General features: G+C 35.5%; 1 protein-coding gene across 1 annotated transcript in view; it reads right to left on the bottom strand.

The window, feature by feature from the left end:
• Positions 1 to 25,081, bottom strand: part of UHRF2 (ubiquitin like with PHD and ring finger domains 2) — a 74,969-nt gene that overhangs the window by 34,579 nt on the left and 15,309 nt on the right. The window contains 1 exon segment of the mRNA XM_082657591.1: positions 6,802 to 7,020. Coding sequence (XP_082513717.1) covers positions 6,802 to 7,020 — 219 coding nt within the window.

Raw genomic sequence — 25,081 nt, 5'->3', positions numbered from 1 at the left:
CTCTAAGATCAGGAATGAGACAAGGATGTCCACTTTCACCACTTTTATTCAACATAGTTCTGGAAGTCCTAGCCACGACAATCAGAAAATAAAAGAAAATAAAAGGAATCCAAATTGGAAAAGAAGTAAAACTGTCACTGTCTGCAGATGACATGATACCATACACAGAAAATCCTAAAGGTGCTACCAGAAAATGACTAGAGCTAATCAATGAATTTGGTAAAGTTGCAGGCTACAAAATTAATATACAGACATCTGTTGCATTTCTATACACTAACAACAAAAGATCAGAAAGAGAAATTCAAGAAACTATCCCATTTACCATCGCATCAAAAAGAATAAAATACCTAGGAATAAACCTATCTAAGGAGGCAAAAGACTTGTACTCCGAAAACTGTACGATGCTGATGAAAGAAATAGAAGATGACAAACAGATGGAGAGATATATCATGTTCTTGGATTGGAAGAATCAATATTGTCAAAATGACTATACTACCCAAGGCAATCTACAGATTCAATGCAATCTCTATCAAATTACCAATGGCATTTCCACAGAACTAGAACAAAAAAAATTTTAAATTTGTATGGAGATACAAAAAACCCCGAATAGCCAAAGCAATCTTGAGAAAGAAAAATGGAGCTGGAGGAATCAGGCTCCCTGACTTCAGACTATACTGCAAAGCTATAGTCAACAAAACAGTAATGGTATTGGCACAAAAACAGAAATATAGAACAATGGAACAGGATAGAAAGCCCAGAAACAAACCCATGCACCTACGGTCAATTAATCTATGACAAAGGGGGCAAGAACATACAATGGAGAAAAGACAGTCTCTTCAGTAAATGGTGCTGGGAAAACTGGTCAGCTGCATGTAAAAACATGAAATTAGAACATTCTTTAACACCATACACAAAAATAAATGCAAAATGGATTAAAGACCTAAGTGTAAGACCAGATACTATAAAACTCGAGGAAAACATAGGCAGAACACTCTTTGTCATAAATTGCAGCAAGATCTTTTTTAATCTGTCTCCTAGAGTAATGGAAATAAAAGCAAAAATAAACAAATGGGACCTAACTAAACTCAAAAGCTTTTGCATAGCCAAGAAACCATAAACAAAATGAAAAGACAACTCCCAGAATGGGAGAAAATATTTGCAAATAATTTGACGGCCAAGGGATTACTCTACAAAATTTACAAACAGCTCATGCAGCTCAATATCAAAAAACAAACAACCCAATCAAAAAATGGGCAGAGGAACTGAACAGACATTTCTCCAAAGACATACAGATGGCCAAGAGGCACATGAAAAGATGCTCAATATTGCTACTTATTAGAGAAATGCAAATCAAAACTATAATGAGGTATCACCTCATACCAGTCAGAATGGCCAACATCAAAAACTTTACAAACAATAAATGCTGGAGAGGGTGTGGAGCACCCTACACTGCTGGTGGGAATGTAAATTGGTACAGCCACTATGGAGAACAGTATGGAGGTTCCTTAAAAAACTGAAAATAGAGCTACCATATGATCCAGCAATCCCACTCCTGGACACATATCTGGAGAAAACCATGGTCCAAAAGGATACATGCACCCCAATGTTCATTACAGTGCTGTTTACAATAGCCAAAACATGGAAGCAATCTAAATGTCCATTGACAGAGGAGTGGATAAAGAAGATGTGGTACATATATACAATGGAATATTACTCAGCCATTAAAAAGAATGAAATAATGCCATTTGCAGTAACATGGATGGACCTGGAGATTATCATACTAAGTGAAGTATAACACAAATATCAAATGATATCACTTATATGTGGAATCTAAAAAAAAATGATACAAATGAACTTATTTACAAAACAGAAATAGACTCACAGACTTAGAGAATGAACTTCCCAGGGGGGAAGGGTGGAGGGAGGGATAGATTGGGAGTTTGGGATTGACATGTACATGCTGCTATATTTAAAACAGATAACCAGCAAGGACCTACTATATAGCACAGGGCACTCTGCTCAATAATCTGCAATAACCTAAATGGGAAAAGAATTTGAAAGAGAATAGATACTTGTATATGTATAACTGAATCACTTTGCTGTACACCTGAAACTAACACAACGTTGTTAATCAAAAAGAATTTGTTAACTAGAATTAGACAGTTTAAGCATATTCACTTTTTGCTACTCACAAACTAAAAATTAGGAACAAGCATGAACTTTAACTCCCAGTTCCCTTATCAAATCTCGGAGGCAGATTAAAAATCATGTCCTCTATTTGCTTCTTCCATTGCACTTTCAATACAATAGAGAGTATCAAAGATGAAGGTTAGTTCTTTGTAAATGTATAGTAAAATTGATAAACCTTTGGTGAGATTAAATCACAAACTAAACTCAGGAATGAAAAAGGGAACAACATTAACAAAGACTATACAGGTTAAAGATGAGGCTATCCAAACTTATGACAATAAACTAAAATTAAAATAGGTTCCTAGAAAATTAAATCCTATTTCAAGAATAGAAAATCTGAATAGTTCTATAATCATTACAGAAATCAAAAAACCTTCTCACAAAGAAAACTCAGCCCCAAAGGACTTTACTGAGAAGTTTTAACATTCAAGCAAAGGACACAAAACTCTACCATAAAATAGAAAAATATTACAGCACACGATAATTTTATAAAACCAACGTAATTTGGAAAGGATAGCTAAGATAGGAAAGTTAATACACAAATTTCACTCATTAACCTAAATGCAAAAATCCTATACAAAATATTGTCAAACCAAATCCAGGAAAGCATACCTACAAAATACCCGTCAAACATTATAATTATTGGTAAAACTTTCAAAGAGATATCAGGAGAAAAAAAAGATGCCTGCTCTCACCACCTCCTTTCAGCAATGTACTAACAGGCAACTGGTGAATGAAGACAAAAGTTAGCAATCAAAGGAAAACTACAACACAAAAATGTCATAATTCACAGATTACAATTATAAAAATCCTGAAACAATCTACATGTGAATTAAAATTATTAACTCTAGTAAGGCTAATGGATCCAAAATCAAAGGTTACTTATATACCAGTAACAAAGAGAAAAATGAAATTTAAAAAGGATTTATAATAACAAGTGGTATCTGAGGTTAAATAAGGATAACAGACACATAAGATCAGACCTCTGGAGAGAATTATATCAGGCTGAACCATATAATGGCCAACATTCAAATATTTTGGATCTATAAAAACATTTCATATGGTTCCACCTAATAAAAACATGACAAAATCATAATAAAGACCTAAGTAAATGGAGAGAAATCACACCCATGGATTACATTTAATGGAGTACCTATCAAATTCCCAATGGTTTTTATGTAGAAATTACCAAAATGACTGGAAAACGCGAATGAAATTACACAGAGCTAAGAACAGAGAAGAACTATTGAAGCACAAGGTAGAAGACCTGCTCTGTCATATTATGAAAGCATGGAACTTATATAAGGACACTCAAAACAGACCAATGATACAGAATAGAGACCAGATGGATGCATCAAATATAAAGATATGTGGGGCTTCCCTGGAGGCACAGTGGTTGAGAGTCCACCTGCCGATGCAGGGGACAAGGGTTTGTGCCCCGGTCTGGGAAGTTCCCACATGCCGCGGAGCGGCTGGGCCCGTGAGCCATGGCTGCTGGGCCTGCGCGTCCGGAGCCTGTGCTCCGCAATGGGAGAGGCCACAATAGTGAGAGGTCCGCATACCACACACACACACACACACACACACAAAAAGATATGTGATGAGGTGATATTGAAGATCAATGAGGGGAAAATGGGTTTTTCAATAAATGATACCAGGAAAAATGATTATTCATATGTATTAAGTCTAACCCTTACCTCACACTGTACAAAAAGACCTACTTCAAGTGGATTAAAGATCTAAAACAGGTAAATATTAAGCTTTTATAAGGTAATAATGGAGAATATCTTTATGTTTTCTGAGTAAAGTTTCTCCCCTCCACCCCACTCTATGTTTTATTGAGATATAATTGACATACCATTGTATAAGTTCAAGGTATACAACATAATGATTTGATATGTGTATATATTGACAATGATTACTACAAAAAGTTTAGTTAACATCCATCACCTCACATTTACAGTATTTTTTCCCTTGTGATGAAAACTTTAAAGATCTACTCTCTAAGCAGCTTTCAAATATACAGTACAGTATTGTTAACTATAGTTGCCATGCTGTATATTACATCCCTTGAACTTATATATCATATAACTGGAAGTTTGTACCTTTTGACCACCCTCACCTATCCCCAACCCTGACCAACCCCCAGTAGGTTTCTTAAAGCAAGACACAAAAAGTATAAGCATTAGGGAAAATTTTTGAGAAATTCAACCCCTTAAAATTACGACTACTACTCAAACATAGGGAAAAAAGATAAGCCACAGAATTGGAGTAGACATTTTCTCCACATGTAACTGAAATGGTCAAGTCTCTACTCTACTTTAGGAGTTCTCTAGAACTCCTAAAAATCAATGAGACAGACTACCTAATTAGCTACAACAACACACACCAATATTTGAAACAGGATCCTTACAAGATATATCCAAATTGCCAATAAACATAACGGTTCTCAATCTCATTAATAGTCAGGGAAATGTAAATCAAAGCCACAATGGAATACTATTATATACCCACCTGACTAGCAAAAACTCAAGCCTGACAAAAGTAAGTGTGGTTAAGAATGCAGAGCAATGGGAACTCTCATACTACTGTGGAAGTGCAATCTGGTACAACCACTTAAATATTTGGTCCTATCTATTAAAGTTAAAGATGCACAACTTCTACAAGCCAGCAATTCTACTTCTAGACAAGACACATCCTACAGAAACTAACGCACATAAGCACCAGGAGAGAGGTATAATGTCATGGCAGCACTGCTTGTAACAGCCCCAAACTATCAACAGCAGAATATATTTATACTTTCCCTCTGGTTATTTATCCATTCTTTCCAGTGAAGGGAAAAGATTTCTAACAATGAAAAAAAATTCCCATCCACAAGCCACAGTGACTCCTTTTTGACTCTTGTATCCCTAACATGTCTAGTAAAAACCTAAATGACAGCAAACATAATCCTTTATAGGACAGTGTGTTTTACTTTGGGATAGCCATCATATATAATCGTTTTCTCATGAGCCAATATTTGCCTATCGATTATTTCCACTCAATCTTAGTTCTAGTCCCTAAAGCCAGAATGCTCCATTCTAACTGTATCTCATAATTACTCAGGAAAACATGTTTTAAATAGCAAGCTTTTTTAGCTCAATGTTATGAGTACTGTTATCTCTTCCCATTGTGTAAACATGCTTCTTTCCACTTCCTACACTCAAGAACATTATAAGAGTCCCTAGATAACTAATTTATGTAGATGCTTTCTCCTTTCCTTCATGATATGTATCCATATCAGAATTTCAAGTTGCTTAGAACTCTGTTAATTGTTACGTCCTTAGCCTGGCAATAGAATCACACTTGTGTTTGTACAAATTTCTGAAACTGTTTTCTAAAAGATAAGCTCACAATATTCTTTTTCTTTATCTTAGGAGTCAGCAAACTTTTCCCATGAAGGGTCAGAGAGTAAGTAGTTCAAGATTCTGTAAGCCTCACGTGCAACCACTCAACAATGCTGTTGAGCACACACACACAAAACCAGCCATGGCCAATACATAAATGGGGATCACTGTGTTCCAACAAAACTTTATTTTCATAAAACAGGTAGCCAGTGGGACATAGTTTACCAACCCCTGCTTTATATTATTAATCATAAGCAGATGCTTGATCTTAGATTTGTCACCTCCATGTTATAACAGATATGATAATATATGTCCATTATATATATAATACATAATATATATAATCAGTTAACCAGAACTTGACAAGAATGTTAGTTTGGCTGCTTCCCTTAAGTAAAAGAAAACTGTCAGGGTCTTTCTAGTATCCCCAATGCTCAACACAACAAATGGACTTCTAATAATTCATTCTAAAGAAAAGAAATGCACAAAAACATATACACAAAGTTGCTTACTTAAACATTGTAATAAGAACTGGAAATACTTTTAACAGGCTTTTTAAAAAAGTAAATTAGTGACTATTTATCCAATACACTTCATTCAGAAGAACTGAACACAAAACGATGTTTACTATTTCCCCAAGTGTAAAAAGGTAGCTTTGAAACAATGCATAGTACTTTATCACCTGAAGGAAACATCTAAAAGTATTTCTTAAAGAATTAACAATGGAAATATCTGAGTAATGTGAAATCTTGGGTGACATTTTACATTTTGAATTGTCTTCATTAAGCTTGTTTTAAGTTCTTAAATTACTATAAAAGAAAATTTTTGCTACCTTGCAAGTCCAGCAGACAGCTGCCTAGGTAGACATTCACTGGTGTTGTATCAACATAGATCCTCATAGCAACCATAGCTATTGAAATGCTTTTGTATATTATTGGTTTAACCTAGGAGAATCCTGTGGGGTAGGCAAGAATTTCTCTAATAAGATATTCAATTATTTCCAAGGTGCTTTCAAATAATACCTCCAGCCTTAAAGTAGCAATGGAGATTTAAGGGCCATTCTTAATAAAAAATTCTCAAGAATTTATTAAGTTTTCTTCTATGGAAATTTCCATCTTTCATAGATTCCATCTTTTTTTTTTCTTTTTACTAAAGAACGTGTGCTTAATACCTAAAAATTACACTCAATTCAGTAATTAAATAGCATCAGTGAAGAGAATCTTACCCCAAGAAAACAGTCACACGAAGTTCCTTTTTGGTCCTTGAGATCGTCTTCAGTGTGGTAATTTCTGCATCAAACCAAAATCCTCTATTACTAGGACTTTCTACATTGTAATTAACCATGACCACATCACCGACATTTAGTTCATTCCATTTCAAAGTGGTTCTAGCTCGTGGTCGAAGATCCTTGACATTTATTTCTACAGTACCACTTTCCGGATATCTGAGAATAGAGAAAAAAGAATCACAGAACACTGCTTATGATTATCACCAAGGAAGACTAAAATTATATGCAACATGTATAAAAACCTAATCATATTATTCTTAATGGCACTTAAAGTAAATGATATTTATTCCTGATTTTAACTGCCAGAATAAACGAGTCTTGCTAAAATCTTAGTAAGTCATTCTTTGCTAGCTTAGGGATGGTGGTGGTGATAGGGAATAAAGAGTAGGGTAAGTAAAAAACCCAAGTTCTTCTTTTCCACATTTTCTTAACCCATGTTTAAAAATTACTTTAATAAGACTAGATGCTGACCTCCTCCTGAACTTGGAACCAGTTCATCAAGTTCTGCAATTTGCTTTACACATAATAAGAACATAAACCTAGTACATTTTCAATGGCCTCCATTTTTCCAGAAAGAGAAAGATAAAATTTCAGTTCTTACATGTAGCTAGCTGCCTAGTAATGGCAAAATGAAAAAACAAGAGCAAAAAATCCTGGAATTTTGTATGTATCAGAAAGTAGAACCATGTGAAAAATCTAGCAGAATCTTGATCTTACTTGAATTTCTAAATGTAAACTTAACAAACTTAAACCTGACCCAAACTTAAAGCTTTACAAGGTTCCTCACTTTTTGGCCTAACATCTGGTATCCATAGGCCCAAAACAGCAATGTAACAGTCCACAATGGTTTCTATAAAATTAAGATCTGTTGCCTTTATGTATTGCTTGCTAAAAGAAATGAGTAATATCTGGTTCCTGCTCTTGGAAAACTCAATCTACTGGGAAAGGCCAAACTACTATAGCAGTGGTTCTCAAACCGGTGGTTCCATCTGTGAACATGCTATAAATGCAGACTCTTAGGCTCCACTTCTGATCTGACTCAGAAACGCCGGGAGTGAGGCCCAGTGATCTATTTTCACAAATCTTCTCAGAAATTCTCAAGCATACTCAAGTCTGATAAGCTACTGTGCTGCAGAAACACAAGAATAGTTAAATATCGTACGGTTCTGTGACAGCATTAACAATGTAGAAAACTAAGGGAAGAAACCATTAACCTTTAACCAACTGAGTGGCCTACTCAAAATTAAAGTGGGCCTGAAGTTGGAAGCAGCTCTAGCAGCTAGCCTTGGCTCTTCCAAATCAAACAAGTACTATACAGGCCTAGGACCCTCACAGTATATCTAACTCATTTATAATAAATGGATATTAACCCTGGGTAGAATTTTAATCAAGTTTCTTCAACTTTTAGTTAATTGGGGAAAGAAAATTCTCAGGATTAGCAAGCGGCCTCAGAAACGATCTGGTCCATTTACCCTCTCAGTACTATAACTCCCCTTTACCACAAGCCTCCCAAATAACCATGCAACCTCTGCTCGGATGGTAAGTGATGAGAGGCCAGCTTTAACCCTAAGAAAAACCATTCTGTCTTCACATAGCTCTGACATAGGAAAGAAAATATACTTGATACTGGATCAAAGATAAACACAGAATGAGTTCCATAGCTTAAGTGCCATGAAGAAATCTATATACTCTCTCCACGAAAGATCTAATCCTTGACAGTCTAAGTCTGTCACCCTGCCCTCCTCTATCTTCTAAGTATAAAACATTTCAAGTGAATTTCCTTCAACTTACATAAGGTTTTGAATCCTTTATCATACTGGTCTCTTCACTCAAAATATGTTCTATTTTCAACCTGCCTGGGTTTAAATTCCATTTTAGCTTCCTACTACCGTGTATCCTTGGGAAAGTTACTAAACTTCGCTGTTTTACATGTGTTTAGTTTACATATGACTACCTCTCATGTGTAAAACGTACCTAATGGTAACTACCTCATATGGCTGTTCTGAGAACTAAAATGGAGAAGACTTGTAACTAGGTATTTTAGGGCTTTTCTAAATCTAAAGTTGTGAATTTGTTTCCTGACTAAATATTCTTAAGTCCATAAAGGATAGAAAACTATTCTTTTAGATGAGATCCTTTTCTCAGCTGTATTGTGATTTTTACATCATGACATTATCATATATCCCTGTATGATTAACACAGTAAAAAAGTGTATTTCACTGGTAAAAAGCTCTCCATTTACTTATGATTGCCAAAATTAGATACCATGAATGGAAATATTTGTAACAAACTTTTAAAATCATGTTTATTGGAGATGAGTTAAAATAAATCATTGCCTACATCAGAGCAAAGGAATTTAAGCTGTTTGCCCTGAAACTAAGTATGATTTCAGAATTAAAGAATTAGAACATATGAATACATCATCTTTATGTATACAGTAAGTGTGTAAAAGTCATGAAAGTGAAGTATACTTTTTCTAATGCTACCCAGAGATGATGTCAGTTGCTGTATAAAAAGATATAGAAGGGACCCAAAAACTACTTTTACCAAAGTCAAGAACACGCCCAGACTCAAATATCACTATTATTCTTTTCTTGGGCATCTTCATCTACACATATCTTAACATCACATAGAGTGATGACTCAGAAGCTCTGTTCTAACCCAAAATTCTCTCTTCAGATTCACATATCCAACTACATCTCTAACACGTATGCCTCAGGAGCACCTCAAATTTAAGAAATTCCCCCATCCCATAATCTGCTGATGCTCAATATTCTCTAAATTTTCATACTCCCAGAAACTGGAGTTATCCCCAATTCCTCCATCCAGTTACTAAGTCCTCCTTATGCTATATACTGTTAACACTTATTTAATGGAACTGTACCCTTAGTGAAGGCCTGCATTTCTCTGAGACTACTGTCAAGGCTAACACAACTCCCTGTCTTTAGGATTACACCTTAGACTTCATTATACTTTTGCCAAAGATTCTAAAACACAGGTCTGCTTAAAACATTTTGTGACACCTGATAACAATTTGTTCATAGGCTGTGGGAAAACAGGCATTCTTACATTGCTGATAGGAATACAAAGTGGTACTGTCTCCTTGTAGAGGGGAATTTGGCAATACACAGCAAAATTGCCTATATATTTACCTTTTGATCCAGGAATTCCACTTCTAGGAATGTATCCCAAACGTTAAGTGACATAAAACCCCAGGAAAAGACACATACACAAGGCTATTTATAGCTGCACTATCTGTAACAGCAAGACTAGAAATAATCAAATGTCCATAATAGGAAACTACTTACTATATGATACAATTATATAATGGAATATTATTCTCCTGTAAAAAGGAATATGACATCTGCTATGGAGAGACATTAACTAAAAAAAAGACCAAGATGCAAACAGCATTTATGTGTGCTTTCTACCTAATGAGTGTGTGTGGAAATATGTACTTGTACATGTACATATATAAGTGTGTAGTATGTATTTATGAGTATACAAATAATCACACATACATAATTTTGAGACAGAAGGATAAACAAAAACTCATTTAGTTACTACAAAAAGAGGTAAGAAATAGGATAGAAGGAACCAAGATGGACACTTTTTCTTAATGTACTTGTTTTGAAGTTTTACCTATAGGATCGTTTAATGTTTCACTTGATTATAAAAACAGAATTTACAAAATGTGAGAAATCCCTAAAAACCAAAAGCAAAATTAAAAAAGTGGCTTAACTACTGAGAAATACCATTACAAATGACTTGAAAATACACTAACTATACATTATTAGTGGGGTTATATCCATTTACTAAGGACAAAGTAAAAAACATACCAACTTTTCACTAATCATATTGTTCGCAACATTGGTACTGTTAGTCTGAAACCATCATATGAGTAGAATAAAACAAGTCAGTGGTGACATTAATAGAAACCGTGATTTTCAAGGTAAGAGAAAAAATAAGAGATTAAGGATATTAAATGATAATCCCTCAACTCTAAAATTAATTGGAAATATCAATACAAACATTTCCTAGCTGTTTCCAATGTTATGACCTAGAAACATGATCAAAACAAGTATCAATGAACAGCTGACTATACGCTCTTACAAAAAGAACTAGGGCTCCTTAAAGAAATGGCTGAATCCAGGCCTGGGCAGGAAATAGAAGAGCTTGGGACTTCCTATTGTACCTGAATGCAAAGAAACCCTCATTATGTCAGGTTCAACCTGAAGGAGCCTCCACAGGCCAGAGACGAGACAATCTGGGCACCAAAAAGAACTGAGTTAGAGTAAAACAAGTATTAAAATCCATTAGTTCATAATGAGACTTAGTAAAAATCTCACTGACCAACCTCTGGAGGATGCTAGGGAATTTATTCATTCTGAACACTGAAAAAATTCAAGAATCAATAGTTTATCCTACCTTTTGTATATAACCAACTGCTTGTTGAGGAATGCTCCTTATGAAAAAATTATAGCTAATAAATGAAGGAGAGAATGAGGTATCACTATTTTTACTACATTTCATAAAATAGTGGCTGTAGGTAAAGATTAATGGTTACTAAAACTAGCAAAAGCTGGCAGCAAATTTCACAATGGATGTATCAGGCAGACAACACCCAAATCTTACAACAAAAAAAGAAAGAAGCAGGTATTATGTGCCTCCCAATGCCATGTAATAGGTAAATAAATACCATCTCTAAACTAGTTTTAACAAATAATGAAATTTAAAACAATCAAGCCTCTAAGTACAGTCGTCCCTCCATACTCATGGGTTCTGCATCCAGAGTCAACCAACCACTGACTGAAAATATTCAGAAAAAAATTCCAGAAAGTTCCAAAAGGCAGTTCAATTTGCCAAGCTCAAGCAACTATTTATATAGCATTTACATTGTATTAGGTATTATAAGTAATCTGACATGATTTAAAGTATACAAGAGGATATGCATAGGTTATATGCAAATATGCCATTTTATGTAAGGGACTTGAGCGTCCATGGATTTTGGTATGTGTGGAGGTCCTGGAACCAATCCCCCATGGATACCAAGGGAAGACTGTATAAACTTTCAGGAAACTAACAGTAACAGAGGAACATGTTAAATACCACTACAGAAATGTAATCAGTAAAGTTCAGACTGTGGGAAAACTGAATAAACTGTCACTTGTACAAATAAATAGCAAGGAAGAAAGAATAGGGGAAACCTGTAGGTTGAGACTTAACCTATCAACTACATGCAATGGGTGGATCTTAATCTTGATCCTTATCTGTAAATCCCAAGTATATTTTTAAAAAATAAGTCAGTCTGAACATTGACTGGTTATTTGACTTTAAGGAATTATTGTAAATTTCGTGTGGATTTTTTTTTAATGCTTTAGGGTCCCCATCCCAGGATCAGTGACTCATTCTCACAGGAGAGCACATAGTTCTTCCCATGGCTATGATTTACTACAATGAAAGGATACAAAGCAAATTCAGCAAAGGAAAAAGGCACATGGAATCAAGTCTAGAGGAAACCAGGTGCAAGCTCAAGGAGTCCGCTCCCAGTAGTCACACAAAATGTGCTTAATATGTCCAGAATACGACAACATGTGTGTAATGTTACTACCAGGGGTATACAGTGAAGAATGCTCAAGATTTTTATTAGGGATTCAATCACATCAGCACTCAATGTCTAGCACATACCAAAATTCCAGACTCCCAGAAGCAGGTGTTCGGCATAAATAATATATTTTTTTGCAGAGTTTGTGCAGAGTGAACCATTTTTATCAAGGAATGATGAGAATCCTCCTGAAAGTTAAGTTCCCCAACACCAGCCAAAGGTCAACCACACACAGACCTTCTAAAGAGTAGTAAATCAGGCTTCCCTGGTGGCGCAGTGGTTGAGAGTCCACCTGCCGATGCAGGGGACACGGGTTCGTGTCCCGGTCCAGGAAGATCCCACATGCCGCGGACCGGCTCGGCCCGTGAGCCATGGCCGTTGAGCCTGCGCGTCCGGAGCCTGTGCTCCGCAACGGGAGAGGCCACAACAGTGAGAGGCCCACATACCGCAAAAAACAAACAAACAAACAAAAAACAAGAGTAGTAAATCTCTGGCCTGATGTTAGCTGTCTTCTGCACACTTTAAAAAGAATCCTTTTAGAGTATTCAACTGAGAAAAAAGATGTCAAGATCAGGATGAACCTACGAAAAATAGAAAGAGTAGGACTAGGAAGCAATAGCCCTTAGACCACGATGCTGTCTTTCACTTTGAAAGGAGAGGAAAAGAGGGTTGAGAAAGAGAAACATGAGAGTGTGATACAAACAAAATCTTCGCCAATCCAATCGTGAGCTCTGGAGCAATGTTGGGCATAATTGCCAGGCCCTAGAACTGCTGCCACACTTAGTCACCAGCTGGAGGATGCCAAGAAAGAGTGTGGCTTTGGCTCAAACACTGTCACAGATATCAAAAGTGCTGTGGCTAAAAGTTATCAGTTAACTGCATTCATTCCTTGCAGGTCAGCAAGTTCTGTCTTGAAGATCTGAGCACTGTGCCCACCACAACTGCTAAGGCTATTTCTGGTTGAAAAAACTTAAGATTTGGGACTTGCTTCAAAATAATCCAGTGGTGGTGCTTGGGGATGCTAGTACGGATTAAACAAGGTTGGCCAGGAGTTCATAATGATTGAAGCTAGGTGATGAGTTCTTTCTCTCAACCTCTGCATAAGTTTAAAGATTTTTACAATAAAAAATAAAATGCTCTGCGCTTCAAGTTAAAATCCAAACAAAAGGCTCTTCCCACTTTTTGAAGTTTTCCCACAAGAGTACAAAACTCTAAGTTAACATTCAAGGCTTACAGTGAGGACACGCAGCCTCCTGCCCCAGTCCACCACACTGATTTCTATTCCCCCGATGCAACTGTTTAACTTTTAGCTATTTCTTTTATTTTCCAGCATATTTTAAAGTAACATGCTTACACATTGCTTTTTACTTCAAACTGTTATTCTACCCATCCCTGATGTACAGCTCATTTGCCTCTATCTCTTCTTCCTTATAATTACTAACACAAGGCACTGCTCTAAGTGTTAACGTATTTACCTCTTAGGATAGAGGGAGGCACTATTCTATCCCCATTTTACAGATATGGCACAGAAGTTAACTTACTTGGACAGGAGTAAGAAGCAGAGACATGACTCAAACTCTGATCACCTGGCTCTAGGACTTATAATCTTGCAGGGATTGACAAAATTTCTTGCTCTTAAGCATGTTATACAAACCAAGTTGTTCGTAAAAATCAGTATTTTTTACAATTTTTTTTTACATGTTGACTAAATAAGTGTTCATAGCTAACTAATGAAGTATGCTTTAATTATAAATCCTTTCCTTCACAACTTTGTTTTCTGTTGAGTACTTAACCCTTCTTTTTGGTTGCTACTTGCTTAATTTTCCATGTACATATTAATTATCCCCATTCTGCCACAGGTGTTAAAACTCTTCTACGTTCAGACATTTCAGGTACTCTACTAGTGTTCTGGGTTGCAAAACATCTTCTAGAGACCTCTGTCCTATTCTAATCTGGAAAACTTGCTCTTCAGGCTTAGACCTGTTCCACAGCTGTCATGCTGGGATCTCCTTTCATTACTTTCTGTGTTGAATCCTATTTCCTGAATACCCTGTTTTCCTCTTTCTTGATTTAAGCCTTGAGTGGGGTAGAAGTGATTAAAATGCTCTTTCATATAAATAAACCAATCCTCTTCTCCTCAGTTTTATTCCATATGCCTACGTCCAAAGTGCCTGGTAAATCCAAGGTCTGAACCTTCCAAAGGTTCTTCGATGTCAATTTACTTGCTTGTTGTTGGCTTATCCTTAGGTTTCAGCTTTTTCTGGCCTAAGTTACGCATCATTTACCCATTAGCTTCTTACCTTCCAAAATTTTGTTGCTTTCTCTTCTGTGTCTTACTTCTATCATATTTTTTGTCCTCGGGGGTTTACGCATTTATTCTTTTACTGTCTTCTAGGAGGGTGTAAGAAGGAGTGAAGACAAACATGCAACTTAATCTGCCATGTTTAACTTGAAATCTTTATTCACCTTTAGTTTCATTTCTTACTACTCACCACGTATCTCCTACACTCCAGCCATACTAATCTACCCTTAGGTAACCCTGTATTTTGTACCTCCTTATCCTTGGTATCCTGTGGCTCTCCTTCAGGAATACAGAAGTATCTTCTCTACCTTATAATCTCAGAACTTTACTCTAAAAGCTAGTTGTACATTTTTCTATCACAGAACTTAACACTACAAAATAGCAAGTTTTCATTGAGAAGCAGATACCACGTTCAAACTTTAGTGTGTTTGGGATATACCAGGCCTACAGATGTTTGGAAACATGCAACTCATTAAATAGAAAAATCTTTTGTATAACTAAAGCTCTTAATAAAATGTAATAAACTGTGACCACTGTGTTTTACGGTAGTTAAGTGGGAACAAAGAATTCTATACAGAGATAATAAGAAAAAGGCGTTTTAAAGATTATGTTTTTGGATTTCTTAAAACGAAGAAACTTGTAGTTAGCTCCAGTTACTTATACAAGTACACAAGAGAAAGTCTTTTTAAGTATAGGCAGCCTCCAACACAGCATTCCCTGCCTCCCATGAAGTCTAATGTACGGCTGAAGATAACCACTGCAAATTCTACAAATTGGTCCAAGTGCTGACTTCTTCCAGCATTTGCACTGGTGAAAACTGCAGGAGACTGAAACATTTTGGGAAGTGTTAGAAGCTTGAAAAACTTCTAAAACAGGGCTCAAGATATCCCCAAAGACCGGAAGCAGAGAAGAAGGAACATACTGAAGCTGACTACACTGTGCCAAGAGCCAACATACAGCTATGGAAGGATAAGACTAGGGTCCTTTTTTTCTCTTATTCTACATGATCTTCTGTTCTTAGAACCTGAAGTCAAGGTATTACCCCAAATACAGGTATAAGTTTATTCTAGTTAGCTACTCTGCATCTTTGAGAATTTAGAAACACTTTGGTGTTATAAAGTCTACATTCTCAGATAAGCCTTAAATATCCTTAAGCTTGTTTTTCCCAGTAACATTTTCATTGCTCCAAATACTCTTTAGATGTCTTTTAGAGATATCCTTCAGAGTACATGCTTTTGATTATCCTGAACTATGTGACATTTTAGCAAAAACCAATTGTGTTTTCAATTAACAAATCATTGAGTAAAACCTGGGGAATTAAATTTCAGGGAAATTGATTAAGCACAATTTTTAAAACAGGTTTGTTATAAAATAGTAAAAGTACATTTCCTTAGGTGACTTGTAAGCTAACTAAGCATTTTAGAAGACTCAAACAGTATTAAGCAAAGCACTATCACTGAAACCTTCCTTCAAAACATGGCTTCCTGGTGTTAAAATGCTTAAATAAGGACAACATTCACCTGGAGGCATGTTCTAGTTTAGCAAATCTTTAATGTCATACTACATGCAAAAAGAAAGCATTTCTTAATCTAACAGATGACATTACTCAGTTTCACACCTTAAATGTAAAGCTTACTCACAGACAAAAATAACTTACTTAAAACTGCTTACAGTAGGACTTTACATATTACATGGAAATATATCTCACTTGTACAACATGTTAACAATGGTGTATAACTGTTTTAATAGAGGAAACAATGTAATCAGGTTAAAAGATACCTATGCCAAAGATAAATTATTTAAGAGTACTTACCAAAATAACCTGGCTTTATTAATAAATGAAAAGCAGAAAATTTGACTATTATTACTGGATACTTTTCAAGGTTATTAGGGGAAAAAAAGAACATGGTCAAGTAGGTATTTACAGATGAGGAAATTAAAGCTGAATGAGTTCAAAGAAAACAAAGCAAAAAACTCAACCAAAGACCTAGAATTCAAAGCAAATTCTGATTCTAATGACTAAAACTATACAGCCTATAAGAGAACCAATGCTCTGTATACTTAATAGGCTCCTGGCTGCTTTCTGAAAAGCGGATTCCTGAGCTCTACCCCAGGCCCACCCAATGCAGGGAGTGGGGGTGGGATCTGGTATCCCCCAGTAATCTGCATTATAAATACCGTACCTGGGTGAATCAGCAGTGTTGCTGACCATCGTTTTGAGAAACACTAATGTAAAGGAATGATGTATAAATTTGAAAAGGTGACATCAACTGATAATCTGTAGTCATTTTAACTGATACCTGTAGTCATTTTTCTAAGCACCAAGTGATCTTTTAACACAAGAGAAGAGCAACAATAAAGTCAAAGATCTAACTTCTTCTGCCCTCCTTTTGATTATCATCCATTTAGAACACTGCAAGTCATAGAAAGAGGAAATATTCTAAGTCTTTGGCAAACATGTCAGTAACAACCAAAAAACAATGGGGGAGACTGGTCACTGCACCAGGGTTCTGAAACTAAACCTCTCATTTATAGCTCCCTACTCAAGATCAACATGACACTCTGATCTGATTTTTTTAAATCTTATTCCTTTTCTCCCATGAAAACCCAGACATCATTAAAACATTTTTGGGATTCCTTTAGATATAGATCACATCAATACATTCAAGAAAATCAGTTTTGTTACTTTATAGAACAGCAACTTTTTTTTTTTTTTATTATTCTTATTTATTTATTTTTGGCTCAGTAGTTGTGGCATGTGGGCTTAGTCGCTCCACAGCATGTGGGATCTTCCCGGACCAGGGCTCAAACCCATGTCCCCAGCGTTCGCAGGCGGAGTCTTAACCACTGCGCCATCAGGGAAGCCCTAGAACAGCAACTTTTATCTAAAAATACCACTTGATTTTTTTCAGAATTGGCTCACTGACTTCTATTTGCAGTAGCCATAATTAAGAATACTCAAAAGCATGCACCACAAGCTTAGAATAGCTCAAAAAATCTTAAGAGAATGCTGGCAGCAATGACAACATTATCCTAAGACGTTCGCCAGAAGAGCTTTTAATTGTAGCCTAGCGTAAGTTACCCTCCAAGTTCTAAGTGATGCTATGACATTTCCATTTGATCTCAATCTCGTGGTAGAACCTTGACACGCTGTTAAAAGCAGCAGTTTAACCTATTTGGTTTAAAAATCCTTTGAATACTAGCGAGCTATGCATTTTCCTTACAGAAAAAGGCACACAGGTGTTTACTGATTTAAGGTTTCTGTTCTGTGACAGATAACTGGAGAGAATGATAGAAATTTTTTAAATATGCAAACATAACTGCTTTATAATATTTTATATATACTTATTTATACATTAAGGTATTTTATAAGCATGCTTCTCTCAAAATGAGAGGTAGTATGGTAGAGTGGTTCTAAGTATGTGCTCTTCTGAATCTCAGTCTACCACTTATCACCTATTCAATACTAGGTATATTAACTTCTCTAAGTCTCAGTTATTCCCTCTTTACACTTAGAAAAGTATCCACTTCATTGATTGTTTAATGAGGATTACATGAGATAATCCAGGAAAAGTACTTGTATAGTGCCTGGCACATAGTGTTGTTTTAACAAGAGAATTATTGAACCATGCTTTAAAAAGGGTACTTCAGAATAATTTACTAAAAAGTCAAAACAAAAAGAGTTTGTTTCTGAGGTAAACTGACATTTCTATTTGAAATGTGAACAATATGGAGCATGAGAGATTATATAAGTAGTTTTCATGTCACTATGAAAACTCTCTCTCATGTTTAAAGATTTCAACTTTGCCTAGCCATAGACAATTCACTACGATATGATACAGAAATAAAATAACTTTCATAAGCATTTTCCCTCTTTATATATATACTTCCTTGTTCAAACTACTATGTGTTTTCTAGCTTACATTTCTCTTTATAGAAATCAGCTCCAATTTATAAATCAAGGTCTCTAAATTAGAACACTAAATTTAATAAAGCAATTTAAAAAAGCAAGTCACTAACAAGACTAGTATTCCCAAATGCACCTTTTTAACTGACCTGTAAATGTACCTGTTGAATCCTTAGAAGAAGGTATATGGGGAGATTCTGAGATCTAGATTAACCCTAAGTCCAATTCAGAAGGCTTGTCTTAGAACGACTGACTTGATGCATTTAAGAGTCTAATTCAAAGGAAAGCCAGAACTAGATCTCAGAATATTCAACTACTACAGAGTATTTTCCCCCACTCAAGAATTTACCAATACTTAACGGTTGATGGAGCAGACAGAAGAAATAAAGAATACTTTTTAAACAGTGGTTCTGGAGCTAATTCTGCAAATACTACTCCCATGTTAACCTTTCCTTTTATATGGTCTGGGTTGGGGTTTGAGTTCTTAAGAGGAAGTGCAAGTTTGGGGAATTCAGAGAAATTATCAAGTCAAAAGAAACATTATGTGAATGATAATATACTAAAATTGCCACAAAACTTAAAACAGAATATTTCAATTGGTTAAAAAGGAAAAAAAAGAATGTACCAATACATCATAAAAGATAAATTCTCCACAAACACATGATGGATACTGCTTTCTATGTTAGCCAAGGTACAGATAAAGACTGCATAGTGGAAAATGGTCCCTCATTTAAATGATACAGATCATTTAGCTGGAATGAAATATAATTTCTTTTAGAAAAAGACTTAACTAATCCTTTATGTATATGGAAACGAAATGGAAAAATCAACAAGCCATAAGCCACCTATACAGGTACTAAAATAAAGATGAATACTCAGATTCCTCAGGTATTGTATATCATCTCCAGCCTTTAATGTATTTACTATGTTTAAATTGTCATATCAACCCCTTTCCCCCATATTGGTTCTTAGTAGCAACTGATAAGGCTGTACAAAAGGCAATCAGTGAGTGGTTCTTAAACTTGAGTATACATATTAACCACCCAGAGGACTTATTAAAACACAGACTGCAAGGCCACCTTCAGACAGCGATTCATTACATCTGTAGTAAGTACAAGAACTTGGATTTCTAACAAGTAATGTTGATGTTCCTGGACAGGACTATACTTTGAGAACCGCTAGTCTAAGGGCAGTGGTTCTCAACCATGGCTACACATTAGAATCACAGAGGAACTTTTGAGACAGCAATCCCCTGAGGTCCCAAAGATCAATCATACAAGAAGTTATGGAGGTGGGTCCTAGGCACTGATATTTTTAAAGCTTCCTAGACAACTAATGTGTAGCTAGGGTTGAGAACCGCTTGTCTAATTAAGAGGAATCTAAACCAAATCCACTAAGAACAGATGTTTCTTAATACAGAAGCAGGGTAAGGAATTAAGCCTTTATCTGTTGATAAAGCAGCCAAATGATGAGTAAAGATTAAATTCAGTAGTGTGGCCTCAGTTGCTTACATACCCAGGGTTTAACTCAAATTTGTATGAGTGCTGTCTGCTTTAAAACCCAGGCCAAGTCTAAAGCAAGTCTTTAGGTCATACAAAATGGTTGACCTTTGAAGTTATGTAGGCTATTACTAATTACATGTACCATGTTTAAGGCAGAATGGCAATAATGCATATTGGTTAACCCTTAAGCTCTGGAGTCAGACAATTTAACAGATGTTACCTCTGGCAAGTTATGTAAGCAAGCCTTGGTCTCTTCATATGGAAGTTAATGTAACTAACATTATAGTTATTGTAAAGATTACATGAGCATTCATGTAAGAAGTTAGCTCAGAGTCTGGCACATGAGAGTTAATGTAATTAAATTGCTGTAAGCTATGCTATAGACATATTAATCTACCAGAAACACTAAGGCAATGATTGCCCCTTTCCCAGTCTACTTCCCTATAAGTCAAGATCATGGCTCATCACCACAATTAGCTTCAGGATCTCTACTCTCACAAGACTGCAGTCACAGATTTGTGAATTTAGATGTTCAGGACCCTTAAAATTTTTAAACCTTACGTAACTACAGAAAGTAACTAATGGGAATAAAGACATCTTTTAGAAAGCTATGGAAATATACAGTACAAGCTTACTATGAAATAAGGGAAAATTTGATATTCTTTTTCTTTAATTGACCATTTAACCACTCCACGGGTTTATAATTGCCTATATTACCTTGACACTTGCTCATTTCTGAATCCCCTTCCCTTTTGTTTTCTGCCCAAAATACCACTAAAAACAAAAGTTTCAAGCAGGCATAGTCATTCTCCAATAAACACACTTTAGTGGTGTGATCATTTTGTGATGTATAGAAATATTGAATCACTATGCTGTACACCTGTAGCTAACATAATGTTGTAGGTTAATTATACCTCTTATACTATAGGATGGTTCTAATCAAAGTTTTGGTGAGGGTGTGGAGAAATTGGAACCCTCATACACAACTCATGGGAATGTAAAATGGTGCAGCCACTTTGGAAACAAGTCTGGTAGTTCTTCCCAAGGTTAAACATAACTGCCATACAACCCAGCAATCTTGCTGCCACATACATGCCAAAAAACTAAAACAAATGCCTACACAAAAAAAAATAGTACATGAAGGTTCCTAGCAGCAAAAAGTAGAAAACACCAGTGTCCATAAAATGATAAATAAACAGTGGTAATATGGAGCATTATTTGACAATAAAGGAATATGGTACTGATATAAGCTCCAACATGGATGAACCTTGAAACATTATGCTAAGTGAAAAAAGCCAGTCACAAAAGACCACATGTTATAGGATTCCACTTATATGCAATGTCCAGAATAGGTAAATCCAGAGTCAGAAGATTCCTGATTGCCTATGGCTGAGAGGGGTTGGGGGAAGGGCTGGTGGGGGTAGGGAAACAGGGAGTGACTGCTAATGGGTAAGGGGTTTGTGGAAGACCAAAATGTTCTAAATTAGATTGTGGTGACTGTTGCACAGTTCTGTTAATATACTAAAAAAAACCACTGAATTTTACACTTTAAATGGGCGAATTGAATGCTATGTGAATTATACCTTAATAAAGCTGCTTTTAAGAAGTTAAAACTTTACAGAAGATTTAAGAATCCGTTGGAATCTAAATCTCTAAAGTCTAGATTTAATATTTGTACTGCTAGCTCTTTCTCCCAAAGTACTTACTGGATTGGTTTAATTCTAAAAATACACAGCCCTTGCTAAGGCAAGGGTGATGACAGATGAATAGTACAGAATAGCCATCATGAAAAAACAAAACAGAACAAACCCACATATATGTTCTTTGTAGCAGGCACTTCGATGTTAACTCCACAATTTTGCTTTATATTATTTGCAGTAGGAAGCTCTCAATTCAGTCTATATTCATCAAGGAATCTATAGAAAAGGGACCCCTGAAAACAGTAAAACTCTTAAACCTTAAAACATTTCAAACAGATCTCTTAACATAACCTGCTTTTTATGCACTCAGAATATTTATATCCATAATTTTGAGAGGAAAAATGGAATAAGGTTAGCAAACAAATGATTTCACTAAGATTCTAGAACAATGTCAACTACTAGATTTGGCTTTTGGGAGTGTTGTTTTGTGGAACACATCTACCTAATAAGTAACATTATAAATTTTAATACGTATCACTTCTCACAGATTAAAAATTGTTTTAACTCTGCTCTGACTGGAGTGGGGATTGAAGATGCAGAGTAGTATACCTACTTAATCTTGTTCTGAGACAGCAATGCTTTTAATGAAATTCATTTCAAAGACTGAGAATTCATTTAGCCTGGTTAATATATTAGGACCTGTAGGTCACTACAAAAGTAACCTTTGAACAGTGCCATTTTAAACTGACAAACACTGCAAATCCCAGAAGAATTCCTTGAACAGGTTCCTTGGTCCCATGTACAATACCTCTCTGCACTGGCTAAATGACAGGCTGTTCAAAACGCACTCGCACTGCTGCACTCAGAGTTTGGAGACAATTAAGCAGATTACTTTCAACTTTATGAGAAAAATGAAGTTAATTCATTGAGAGAAATGACAGATTTAGAATCATAAATGGAATGGGATGGCAGCCTGTATGTACTTAAAGTCTATTAAGTACAAAAAAATTGTCTGACAAATACTGTTTTGGAAGTAAAAATTAGAGTGATTGGATTAATGACCTCTAACTTTATTTCCCTTTGCAATGTAACATTTCTAGTAATTCCCCCTGTCTAAGGTTGAAGATAGCCAACGCTTGTTTTTGTCTCCTCAGTGCAGACCATTCTCTATCTTTAGAGATTTGACTGGTAGGAAGTTTATGTTATCCTGAAACCTACCTTCTATGTTGTACAGAACTTTCACCCAGAGCTTTTAAAATATGAAAGCTATCTTGATCCCAGTCTTTTCAATGTAAATACTTAGTTCTTTTAGCTATTCTTCATGTTGATTTTACATTTTGACCTCTACTCTAAAGATGCACCATGTCCTGTTGGTATTATTCTTAAAGTACGAAGATGGAAAACAATATTCCAAGTAGAGAATAACCAGGCCAGTAAAACGGTAGCACCACCAGTCTTGTTCTAGATATCTTACTTCTAATAAAACATCCTACAGTGTAACTATTTGATAGCTACATTCTATTAACTAAGTTGGAGCTTACTACTCAATAAGAATCTATTACTACTGCTAAGCCATATACTCCACAATCTGTCTTCAATGCATCCTCCGTCCAAGAATGTGAGAACTTGTTTAATAAGTTATTGAAATTAACATGAACTTGACTATAGTTTTTAACTTTTCTGATAACCGTGACGAAAGAAACTTTAACAGGATTCTTTATCACATCCATATGGGATCATGATTTTTTCTAGATGCTTATAACAGCCTTTTGTTATCTGGGACTCTTATCCAGAAACTCAACTATTTTATTTATTTCATACTTTACTCTGTATAGTCCTTTTCTCTTTTTGAAGATATGAATGACATTTACTAAGCTTCTGATATCTTACGTCTCAAAGAAAGTTCAGCTACCGTATCTTTAAGTTGCCAACACTGAAACAATTCCATCATGTAAAATTATTTTGGACAGATAATTTTAGTCTTCTCATGCATGTTGGGTTTAGACCAACATTCATTCTAATCAAGACAAACTTCTTCATTAAAAAATAACCAAATAAACGCTAAGATACTGTGATTTATGTTCTAACATTGTACCAAACTCAGGTCTATCCCTTGGAAAGTCTTATTCCAAAACCAACTAAGAGCCCCTAAAACTGTAAAAAATTTAATAAGCCTTAGTTTACTCAGTGTTTAAAGCTTCTTACCCTATTTCTACACTGTGCCATTCTATACAATTTTTCTTGGGGGGGGCCAAATAATAACTCCTTTATTGGCCAGAATCAGGTCCCAGGTAGCAGGTTTCTGAGTTATTTCTTCTTTTCTCCAAGAAATAGAATAAAAACTTGAAGCAAATCAAGAACTCCACTTGTTGACAGCCGATATACAGATAGCTTAAATCCTCCACTCTTGCCTCTTTGCCATGGTATTCATAAACCCAGACACTGGTTACTATTAACACATCAACTCCAATCCCTTTCTATCCCAGGCTCGATTTACCAATATTGCCAGTCCTGGCCAATCCAAGATATTAATACCCATGCTAGTTGTTGCTTCTATTATCATCTACTATGGTAAAAAACAGTATGACTGCACATTTGAAATAAGCCACGTTGGCAAGTTAACTAAAACCATAAGAAGTATCAGAAAAGATGAAAGGGATCTACTTTTGACCCCTTTCCAGGTATCCTGGAAATCTGAGTTGACACCAGTCTTTTATACCATTTTTGCCAAGAAAAATCAAAACCATTTTAGGATCTTGAACTCACACCTGATAAAGATTTGGTTTCATACTTTCTTTACATATTAAAATATCACTTGAATGAAGACAAAGATAATTTAGTGTTGAATAAACATTAAATCTTTCCCCATAGTAACTTTTGTACTAGGATTTTGAAAATAGGTAAGGAAAATAATTCAGTGTTAAAGTCTAAGCCCTCAAAGCAAGTTCTTAATACTGTTTTCACATGAACATTTAAAAACATTTTGTTGTATAAAATGGATGACTAATAAGAACCTGCTGTATAAAAAAAATAAATAAAATAAAATTCAAAAAAAATTTTTTTGTTGGGAGAGGGGGATTGGGAAGTGATTGCCGGGCATATAGTTTTTTGGGGGGAAAATAAAAATGTTCTAAGAGTAGTGTGTGATAATGCACAATCCTATGAATATATTAAAAACAGTGAATTGTACCCTTTAAATGTATAAATTTTATGTGAATTATCCCAATAATAGCTTTTAGAAAATATTTCAACCTCATTCTA

The sequence above is a fragment of the Grampus griseus genome (genome assembly GCF_964374135.1).
Source record: "Grampus griseus genome assembly, chromosome: 6".
Lineage (NCBI taxonomy): Eukaryota > Metazoa > Chordata > Mammalia > Artiodactyla > Delphinidae > Grampus > Grampus griseus.
The sequence above is the reverse complement of the archived record's forward strand: the minus strand, read 5'-3'. Positions and strand labels throughout refer to the sequence as shown.